This window comes from Adiantum capillus-veneris, chromosome 14 (genome assembly GCF_014529385.1).
Source record: "Adiantum capillus-veneris isolate H3 chromosome 14, ASM1452938v2, whole genome shotgun sequence".
In the NCBI taxonomy this organism is placed as follows: Eukaryota; Viridiplantae; Streptophyta; class Polypodiopsida; order Polypodiales; family Pteridaceae; genus Adiantum; species Adiantum capillus-veneris.
Window position 1 is genome coordinate 75495361 of NC_140944.1, and position 11866 is coordinate 75507226.

At 38.8% G+C, this 11866-nt stretch overlaps 1 protein-coding gene across 1 annotated transcript; it reads left to right on the forward strand.

Moving 5' to 3' along the window:
• Nucleotides 1–1870: 1870 nt before the first annotated feature.
• LOC147442626 (putative beta-1,4-xylosyltransferase IRX10L) lies at nucleotides 1871–3755 on the forward strand. The gene is made up of 3 exons (XM_086528750.1): nucleotides 1871–2282; nucleotides 2503–2741; nucleotides 2962–3755. The coding sequence occupies exons 1-3, from the start codon at nucleotides 1926–1928 to the stop codon at nucleotides 3482–3484; spliced, it is 1119 nt and encodes a 372-aa protein (XP_086384876.1). The 5' UTR covers nucleotides 1871–1925; the 3' UTR covers nucleotides 3485–3755.
• The last annotated feature ends 8111 nt before the right edge of the window (nucleotides 3756–11866 follow it).

Sequence of the window (11866 nt, forward strand, 5' to 3'; positions counted from 1 at the left end):
TGTTTAGTGTCCTAAACAAAAGTTTTCGCCAATGAGCTCATAGTTAGTGGCATTTTATGTCTATCTATAGTGAATCACCTTGAGAGCGTGTAATGCCATCATCAATTGTGGTTTTATTGAGGAAGATCCAATCTTTTCATGAGTCTCTTGCTAAAATTTTGAAGCTTTGGATATATATCAAGATACTATGGCTCTCTCCCTCTCTCTCTCTCTCTCTACGCTCCTGATGCATGGCAAGGAGGAGGGGCTGGAATCCCTCCCTCCATTCTCTCTCTCTCTCTCTCTCTCTCTCTCTCTCTCTCTCTCTCGCGAGAGAGAGAGAGAGAGAGAGAGAACTTGCATGAAAATCGAGAGAGAGGTAGGTGGAGCCCGCCGACCACACTAGTATATATAAGACCTTATCAAATCGTGGAACTCTTAGGGACTATTGTGAACAATCAGAGTTGGATGAAGCTTATAGATTATTGCCACTTGGAAAGTTAATAATAGAAAACCTTTTTGGCCTAAGGCCTTAGTAAAGCATGGAGCTCTCGGGAGAAACTGTGTGGACTGCTAGAAAAACCTTGTGGGTCACTGCCACATATTTGTGTTCCTCCTCTTTCTTCTTAGGGAGGGTCAATAACTTGGCATTGTCTTCTATCTATACTTCTATCTACTAACATAATATGGCGAAAAAGGGAGCCCTTTACACGTGTCGCAATTTGTGACTTGAAAGCTAAAGTCCAAAACAAAAAAAAACCCTTTTGCACGCGATAAAGAGGGGAGAGAGGGAGAGGCTGTCAAAGGTGATCGGTCGTATTAGTACTATATCTAATGAGAAGAAAGTCTCCACGTGTCACTCATTAGTTAATTTGAATTTTTTTACTTACAAAACATATGAAGGGGTGGGACGGATGGAATGACCTTTTGACAATTTTTTGACCGTGAACGTCAAAAGACTTACTTTCATTCTTTTGCAAAAAGAGTTTTCACTCTCTACATAGACTACATAGGCTAAATGTATCATGTTAAATCAAAGCCACTAACCAGTAGAATCCCTCAAACTGACATCATTTTTTACCCGAAAAGAAATAAACTTAGCATCATCTTTTTTGTTATAGCAAAACTCACAATTGTGAGTGGATTATATTGAGCAACCCAAAAAATTACAAGGTTTTATCACGCTCATGTTAAGCCATGACAACATCCATGGATCAAAATTACAACGGCTATCAGGACAGCCACCTCAGCTACCACCCCGCCTCCACATCCTTGATACACAAAGCCCATACTCTTGTCTTTTATTTATCGATGGCCAAGGTTTGCCCCTATCATAAACATTCCATCTGCTGACAACAAGGCACAAGTAGTCCTAGACCAATCCTCCGAGTGATGCTTGTGCCCGAGTGCCCATATGAGCACTTTGCATTCTTGTATAATTTCTACGAAGCTTGCTACCTCAAATCCTGCATCATCTTATGTATATGTTGCCCCGCATGAGAAATATTTTTCTATTTTTGGCCTGCTAAAATCTAATGATAAGACTTGAAATTGATCACTTGTACTGCCTTTACACCCTTGTTTAGCATTCTTGTACCTTTTACTATATGCTCATTTGAAGAATTATTCATCTTCCTCTCAAAAGTCATTCATTCAAATGATGCATAGATATAACCTAGGTACAAGCATGCATCTATAGTCATCAATGGCTTGTACAACACTTAAATTTATTTTGAATTTGATTATGGTTTAAGTCAACATCAACATACATATTGCCCCCTTATATCCACTATCATGGCATGAAACTAATGCTTAATCTAATCAAGCTCACGTATCCTTTTTTTATTAAAAAAATCCTCCATATAAGTTTTAGAAAATTAATCAAGTTCCTTGTTGCAAGAAAGCCAGGTCATGAAGGTCCAAATGTGGAGTTGGGTGAAGATCCAATGAGAAAGATGAAGGTGTATGTATATGACATGCCAAGCAAGTTCAACAAGAGAGTGGTACAAAAAGACATGCGGTGCCTAATGCACATGTTTTCAATTGAGATACATATGCATCTTTTCTTATTGTCTAGCACAGTACGCACACTTGACCCTGAGGAGGCCGATTGGTTCTACACCCCTGTCTACACCAATTGTGACCTCACCACAACTGGGCTTCCCTTTGTCAAATACATGCCTCGCATGATGCGTAGTGCAATCCACTACCTCTCTACCAAGTGGCCCTATTGGAATCGAACAGACGGTGTTGACCATTTCTTTGTTGTTCCCCATGACTTTGGAGCTTGCTTTCATTATCATGTAAGATGACCCTAATCTTAAAGTACTTTTGCACAATGTAATTATAATTTTGAATTTGAAGGTTCACATTAGTTATCTCCTTTACTCTAGTTCCTTTATTTTTATATTTATGCTTTGTAAAAATCTAGACACAAATATATAGATCCAAGCATACATTAGTTCACCATACGATGAGCCGCGGTGTATTTGCAAACACTAATCTAAACATCTTGTCATGCAGGAGAAGGAAGCAATCATGCGTGGTATATTTCCTCTTCTTCAACACGCAACTCTTATACAAACATTTGGGCAGGTAAATCACTCATGCTTCAAAGATGACTCCATCATTATACCTCCATATGTCCTGCCCAGGAGGATCTCAAACCACATCTTACATGCTAGCACACCTCGTTCAACTTTTGTCTACTTTCGTGGAGCCTTCTATGATGTTGATGGTCCAAAAGGGGATTACTATGCTAGGTGAAACTCTACACATGTTATCCACTAATTATTTCCTAATTGAAAGTTTGAGAAAATTTCCAAATAAAGATATAAAATGTATACTTTTTTCAAATAGAATCATGTCAACACGTGATAAAAGCAAGTGTAGTATACTAGCACTCAAGAATATAAGTATAATCTCTGTCATAAATTTCATATTGTTTATCTCACCTGTTTTATTTGTTCAATATACTTGTAGGGGGGTGAGAGCAACCATATGGGAGATATACAAGGACAATGTCCTCTTTGACATATCTTCTGAACATCCAACAACATACTATGAGGACATGCAAAGATCCATATTTTGCTTGTGTCCATTGGGGTGGGCGCCATGGAGTCCACGCATAGTTGAGGCAGTGGAATTTGGGTGCATACCTGTCGTCATTGCTGATAACATAGTGTTGCCATTTAGAAATGTTATACCATGGGATGACATGGTAGTGTTTGTTCCCGAGAAGGATGTGGATATTTTGGAATCCATATTGACAAACATATCCATGGAGGAGGTAACAATGAAGCAAAAGATGCTATCTAGCCCAAGTATAAAGCAAGCATTGCTCTTTTCAAGGAAATCAAAGTATGGGGATGCATTTCATCAAGTGTTGAGGGCTCTTGCTAGTAAGCTTCCTCATAGTAGTAGCATATACCTAAAAGAAGGCCAACCAACCACCCTAAATTGGACCAATGGGAACTCAAGTGAATTTATACCATGGCAAATTTAGTTGTAGTTGAAGGTCCAAGTTCCTTAAATGATTAAGTGATCTTGTAAAAAGTCACAACAATGAGTGTACATAGAACCTCACTTCACCACTATAGAAAATGGTCCCGGAATCCATCATATTTGCCTCTATCCTCCAAATCTTGAAAATTTTGGGCCTTTGTTGTTTTGTAACCTTTTACCTATTCTTTGAGTTCATATTTTGTTGAACCCTTCTACATTTATCAATACTTTGTATCGTATGAAGATTTAAGAAGATTTTTTGTTCTACCTCATTATTTGAGTGCACCATATTTGGCAAGCAAGGAACCGCCGCGTGTTTGAGGGGGATCTAGCTGTGGCAAGCTTTTGTGAAATCACGCAAGAGAGCAGATTGATGATCCCCATGATCGGATGCAAACAAGCCTCAGAGGACTGGTCTAGAACAATACATAACATCTTGTAATAAGTAAAGCCGAGGAGTAGGAGTGGTTTCTCTGCCAAGCAGATAACTTGTAATCCTTTGACCCTCAAGGCTCGGTCCGAGCTCGGGGATTGGTGTATTATTTTGTTCTTAATACTATCCACTCACAATTGTGAGTTTTGCAAAAAAGAAAGATTTTTTTGTTCTCTCCTTCCTTCCATTGAGTTGTCAAAGGTAATGTTCATCAACAGAGTTCAGGTTCCATTGAGTTTTCAAAGATAATGTTCATCAACAGAGTTGAGGTTCATATCTTTATACAAGATCTTGGTTTCCAGCAAGACGTGTAAATATGCCTAATGATTTGACTTTTCCAATTATCAATTGGTTTTACACGATAAATACAAACAACACCTCAATGAAAAAATTAGATTATTGGATCCTAATGTGAGAGCTAGTGCACTTATTAGCTATCATTACCCTTTGTGATACTTCAAGAACACCATTTACACTAAGGAAATGTAAACATTGTCCCTATTATAACTAGAAGAGACCTTACAACTATGAAAGGGGTAAATCAAGAAGAATTATTCCTTATGATGGCATCTCTCTCTCTCTCTCTCTCTCTCTCTCTCTCTCTCTCTCTTTCTCTCTACCCTATTCCTCCCACACACCTTGGCTTGTATTGGTATGCCGAAGGTCACTCAGCGCATGCAAGTGCAATATATATTTGAAAGATAGCGAGAATGAGGACGAACCAATTAATATCTTTCTTGGGCATGATAGTGGTGAGCGTTGGTTGATGAAGATAGCTTTCTTTATTGATAGTGTGTGGCAAAGGGAGTCAATGCAAGATTGAGATAGAAGCCAGAAAAACAATGAACAATGATGGTTATTGTGGGTATGGTTTACTCCTTATAGAGAGTGGTTCTCTACTTATGATGGTAGCAAGGTTGGATGTGTAGACTCGGGTAAACTTTGCTTATAGCATAGTTAGTGCGGTTGAGATGCATTTGAGTCTTACCAATGGTTCTCCTTTTGTTCTAAGCAATGTGAAACATGTGTCAAATCTCAGAGTGTCTATTGGGCAACTAGATGATTGTGGCTTTCATTCAAGTTTTAGCAATGGCTTGTGGAAGATTCAGAATGGATCTTTTGATCTTGGCTAGATTTTTGGAATTAGGGTTGCAAGAAAACACACACATCTTGGAGAAGACGAAGGAAGCTCAAGGTACACAACAAAGAGTGTATTACTTAGTGTGCAATGGAAAGATAAGTTAGCGCTAGAGTGATGGGTGTATATACGATGCATGGGAAAAAAACCTCCTAGTGAGGGGAAAAATGCCTCAGTAGTCCTAAGTGTGTTCATACACATCACTACCACATGTATATGGTAACAAATCCCCCCTGGGAGTGATGCGTAGAGCTGGCACATAGAGTATAGAAAAGCGCCATGCCCTGAGGAGATGATTAGTCCACAAAGGGGAGTAAGCCCAAAGCTTTGCGGAAAGCTTTGAACTTCTCACGAGACAATGCCTTTGTGAAAAGATTTGCAAATTTGTCCTATGTTGGCACATAAGCCAAATTGATCTCTACTGCTGAGAGCCTCTCCCTGACATAGTGGTAATGCACCACAATGTACTTTGTGCGAGCATGAAAAACTGAGCTCCTTGCAGTTGCCAATGCGCTTTGACCATCAATGTATATAGTGTTGGCAGTGTCCTATGCAACACCCAAATCAACCATAAGGCGTTTGAGCCATACATTCAACCGTAGTTGTGAAGACGTTTTACTCAACCACACAATTGGAAGTGGCCACAGTAGATTGCTTCTTGCTCAACTATGAGATACATGAACTGCCTAGCATGAAACAAAAACCACTCGTGGACACTCGCGTGTCAAAACAACCAACCCAATTTGAGTTTGAAAAAGCATGTAAATCTGGCGGCAACGATCTCCCCGTAGGATAAAACAAGCCAAGATATAAAGTGCCACTCAAGTAGAAAAAAATCATCTTGACAGCCTGCCAATGCTTAGACCCTAGGCTATGCATACATACAAGATTAGCTTCTACCCATTTTCTATGGCAAGAAGAAGCTTTGTCTAGCGCATTCAGATTTGTGTACTAAGTCACCAGGTGGTGTTGCTTACTTTCTCATTTTCATAGGCTATTTGCAACGCATGAGCTTTGGCCATATCCTTTGAGGCATGAAGATGAATAACTATATGTATCACTCAAAAATGGATTTTGGAGGTCCAAAATCAGTTAGAGAAGAATCTTAAGTGCTTGAGGATTGACACTTGTAGAGAATATGTCTCCCTTTAACTCCAACACTTATATGATGCCCATGGCATTAAGAGAGCTTATCAATCCTCATGCACTTGCCCAAAAAGGAACTACAAGAGGATGAATTGCATAAATTTTACAGTATCTTCGCATGCTAAGTTGAGAATAGCACTTGGGCTAAGGCTATGAAAATTGCAATGCATGTGAATAAGGGAAAACACCTTTGGCACATGCAGAAAGGTGAAAATCTTTGTTTATCAAATTTTTTTGCATGCACCAAAGGTGTTTATGGCCATAGTGATATAGGTCTGCACTAACCAGCTAATCATGTCAATGTAAGAAGCATCGCAGGCTCCATTATTGCTTCACTTGACCTACTTACTCACTTAGAACTCAATGGGGGCCCTTTTCTACTAGTACAATGATCATTAACCCAATGCTTTATGAAATCTCACTCAATGTAGCCTCAAGACTATGTGTTATCTTCGTGACATCCACAATTATTTGCTTGTGGGGTTCTTCCATTTTTGCTTGCTTTTTTGCATTTTCTTCAAGAAAGCATTGATAAGATTCTTTTATTTTCTTCTTTATCCATAGATCTTCTCACACCCTATAATAGCCAAGCTCTTTTTTAGTAAATAGTAGGTCTATCTGGCCGCTATATTTGTTTATGGCCAACCTTAACAGCTTTGCTTGTCGGGGCAAGCTTGCTCCCAGATTTGCATTTACATGAGTCAACAATAGAAGGCATTGCTTGTTATGTCTGTGTTGTAGAGAATTTAGCATCTTTAGATTGAGAAATAACATTAGCATGATGTAGTTGTTGTTGCTTGGAAATTTTTTTAAAACACTATTCAATAGTGTGACCAAGCTGTTTACAAAATTACACTTCTTGAGCTTTGTACGAAACTTATACTCTAGCTTCCATAAGAATGGCAAAATTATTTCTTCATACTTCATTTCTCTAGCAACCTTGAAGAAAAGGGCGATCTCCACAAACCTCTGCTTTTTGGCAAGTACATCCTTTTGATGTCATCGTTCAAGAGCAATTTAGAGTAGCTAGCTACTCAAATAAGAGACTTAGTACATCTAAGTGAGTTTTGAGAGTATTTGTAGATAGATAAGTGAAAATTTATAATTGCATTTAAGGAAATTTCCAATGTATCCACCAAAAGTAACCTAAAGAGTAGACCGTACTTCCTTGCCTATCTTGGTTGTGTTTTGTGAGTGTTTGTAGGTTGATAAGTGAGAATATGTAATAGTATTTTAAGAAACAATTTAGAATTGTTAATGTGCCACCAAAAGTAATTGGACTTCCTTGGCTTTTGCGGTTAGACAATGAAGCAAGTTATTGGCTAAGTCAAGAACAACGATATGCAATGTAGATTCATTCTTGTTCACCCAATCAGAATGTTGAAGTGGATTAGTACAGACATTCTCTAGCTCTTCTTATGTAGCTTTTTTTTAGGCACCTTCCTTCATCATAAGTAATTGCATCTTGGTTTTCCACGGTTCAATCTAAAACTTTTCAATTGTATACCATATTCAAAGGAACCAATGTTGATCCTGTTGAAACTTAATCTGATTAAACTCTTTATATTGAACCTTTAAAAGTCTCTTTATCACATCAAATATCTCCCTTTATTCAAATTATATAGTGTTGAAAACATCAAACAGAGAACGTCCTCGTAAAGCTCAAGTGCTTGTAAGTATAGCTAGACACAAAACACGTGCTAATTGACATCATTAAGGCAATGCCAAAGAGTTGTCTTGATTGGCAAGCATTGGGGGGGAGAAGCACTTTATGAGTGTGGAAATAAGAGAAATGAGGGTGCTAAGGCCTGGAGGTGATGCCCCAAATCTTGAGGAGTGACAACACTAGCAATAGGGTGACTCTCTCTCTCTCTCTCTCTCTCTCTCTCTCTCTCTCTCTCTCTCTCTCAAGCACTCGAGGAAATCAATAGCTCTACGTTTTAAATAAATGTTAAAAAGGCAAGCCTTCAAAAGGCTTTGTGAAATAAAACATGGGTCGGACCCTTGATGAGAGTTAAATGAGAGTAATCTCTTAAAGGTTTGGAGGAGACGAGAGAGAGAGAGAGAGAGAGAGAGAGAGAGAGAGAGAGAGAGAGAGAGAGAGAAGGGGGGGGGAGGCTACTCTGTTGGAGGGAAAGATGGCAATGGACGGTGATGGTAGGAGTAGGGGCGGCACATGGTGGTAGCAAGATAGAACCACCAACATCTAGTGGTTGGCTAGGGTGGTGGTGGTGATGGGTGCTAAGTGGCGGCAATGGATGGTAGTTGTGGTGGGATGTTATAAAACAAGGCTCGCTCCATAATTGCCCCCTTGTGCAAGGTCCTTTCATTAGGAACTGAATGGGGTAGAGAAGGGCCTCTTTATTTGGCAGTTTAAGAAAATGTTTAAAGCTTAAGCCAAGTTTGACCAAGCCTAAAAGAGTGGGCAAAATGACCTATGTTGGGAATTTTAAAAATGCCATTTCTATAAAAACAAATTTGAAAATAGACTATTTTAATCCAAAAGAGAGGTGGTAATTGAAAAGTTTTCTAATATATATTTTTGAATTTTAAAATGTCTTTTTCCCATCCTTGTCCACTCTCTTTTACATATAAACCACCCTCTCTCACTTAGATCTCATTAAAGAAAGCACTTTTCAGCCCTCCCCCTATTAGAAAAACAAAATTTTCACATTCTCTCACTGCATTCTCTCTCTAAAATGTCAGCCAACTCTCTATCTCTCCTCTCCTTCTCTCTCTTGTCACATCCCTCTCCTAATCATTGAAGGGACATTTTTTGATGTATTCTCCTGACAAAAACTGCAGATCCTCCAAGGTTACAGATATGCTCTCTCTCCCACTCTCTCTTCCTTTATTCTCTCTCTCTCTCTCTCTCTCTCTCTCTCTCTCTCATGCTTCTCCCACTCCAACTCCAGTTGAGAGCAATGGAAAACTCTATTACCTCTGTGTGCAGCAACATTTCCCTCTCTAAAACATTCATGATCAATGGTTTGAATTCAAAGGAGATTAAGCTGCATTCCAACTCTTTCTTCCCTCCACAACATAATCCTTTTCTCATATCTCTACGTACTCTCCATTTCTTCTCTCCATAGCTAGCCTCCTATGCTTGTGGCAGTCACCATTTCACCTCTCTCTTGAATTTTCTTGATAAGCTAACACAAATGTCATCCAATCCCCACTTCAAGAAATTACCAATAATTCAAGACAATATCGAATTAAATACTGACTTGGAGCAGGAGTACAGTGCTGTGTGACTTGGCACATCTAATCCCAATGCTACATATCAGCTATGGAACATTGGGTGCAAGGCAATTAACTTATGGGTCGATGGCCATATTTACCTAAGCGATCCTCTAACCAATGTATCACCACCCTTTTGGAATGTCGTTGAGCTAACGCGTTTTGTACAAGGTGGAAGAGATCGCCTATTTGGCTACTACTGGAGGATACATTCATATTATTTCAATGAAAGGGAAGCAAGAAAACAACTCTTTGCTGCAAATTCATTATTGCGGGAAAAGTACGTGAAGGACACTCAGGAAGTCAGAGAGGAAGCCAATGAGAAGAAGAAGCAGTTGAATGATAAGATGGCAAAGCCTAATAAAAAATTAGAGCATCAAAAAAAGAAGGAAGAGCGTTGGCTAGACAATTACGTTCAACTACAACACAGTGCACGTAATATGCATCGGTGAATCAATCATCTCACACCTGTTCCCCTTGGCTACCACATTTGTAAACGCAAGAAATAAACAATTTTTATTCTATCTTCAAGTGGTGGAGCTCAAAAGAAACGTATCATTCAAACTAGGTGAGGGTAAGAATGCAAGCTTTCAATTTGCTACATTTCTTGTAGGTTGTTGTAATTTTATTTCAATCTGCAAGAATTTGGCTTGAATGATGATCGGAATCTATTTCCATGTTCAAGCGGCATGACGTACTCTACTATAGCACATCATCATGCCAAAGGAGTCGGTGGAGCTATTGGATGATCCATCCAATGCTAGCATTGCCAAAGTTTTACGTTAGAAGTACTTCAATGAACTAAAGAACTTTGTGTCGCCTCAGGAGATAATGGAGGTGTGTAATAGTGCAAGAATTAGTTTCAAGGCCTAGGAAGCCTTATACAGAATTCTAGTGCTAGGGCACATAGCAAAACAATTGTTTGGATTGTTGCCAACACCTTACAATGTCAGCGTTGTGAAAAATGCACCAAGCTTGTTAGGTGGATTTCAATATTTGGAGGATGTTATGCCATTAGAAGATAGCAAATCCTTCCGCTACAACGAGTTCAGCAATGTGTATGTTTACTTGTTGAAGCTCCTGGAGTCAATGATTAGATTCTATTTGACACAGGAAGAGTGTGATGGTAAATTTATATTTTTCATGAAGCTTGATGAGTGTCAGATTGTCAAAGATTAATGGATCAAAAGGGTAAGCATAACATAGATGAACAGTGCCTTGGTGGACGTCTATGTTGAGCTAAATTCTAATGAGAAGGGAAACACGTGTTTAGGTGTTCATTTTAAAAAGAATAATTGGTGGCTAGTAGATTTTTATCTCTCGCATGACATACATGAGTCCCTGAAATGGTATTTTAATCACATGTCAATTGTTGACATCATCTGGCAACAGCAGAAAGGAAAATGATTGCAGGTTTCAGGTTTAGGTACATTCCAAGTTAAGTGGCATTTGGCAAGAAACTTGAAAACTCTCAAGTGTATGCTAGGGTGCAAGCAAGGTGCAATGACCCTCTTTCCATGCATTTATTGTTGCTACAATAAAGTCTCCATGGGAATTGAAGCCAAGGGTGCAAAGGGCAGCAAGTTAAAGGGTGATAAGGGAAAGGGTAGCAAAGGTTTAGTCAACTCTAAGAAAGGTGTTCTAGTTGTGATCAAAGTCTGCCCTCTAATCGAGACATGGATTATCAAAATTGGGATCCTATTCTACTATTCCACTAATACAAATGCATGTGTACACCCTTCATGCCCATCTACAAATTCTTGACAAATTGCTAATACTCCATATTAATTATGCTTGTAATATGGAGCATGTAAAAAGAATAGAATAGTGCATTAGAGAACTCAAGGCTATTCTATCAAGTGTTGATCTCCATGGTGGTGAATTTGAGCTGTCAAAGGATGAGAAGGCATCTGGAAGGACATGCGATAGTCCTAATAAAATATGTATGGGTGGTAGTAAAGCTATGTATTTGCTTTTTGACTATTTTGACTCACAAAGTCCCACTGAGTTCAATTGTGGAAAAAGGTTGTGACATTACCACCTACAGAGATAACGAAGCAGCCTTTGGAATTAAGAGTACCCGTGTGTGGCAGTTTATTGATGAAATTTTTCTTCTCCTTGAAAAGGGAAAGCTAACCTCTGATGAGATATCCACTTCGAAGTTTGTAATCAATACTTTCACATCATCGCAAATGGTTGATGCTTGGGGGAAACACACATAAAACATTACATGGTGGGTTAAACACTTGGTCTCTAGAGTTAAAATGTATATGTGTTTGAATGAATTATGTTTTTTTTCATAACATTCTTTTTGCACATGGTGCATTTTTTCTCGACACCTATGGTTCATTGGGCATCTAGAGTAGCCAAGGAATGGAACGTTCAAACTATCAAGATAAAGTAGTATACTTCAAAAATAAAATACA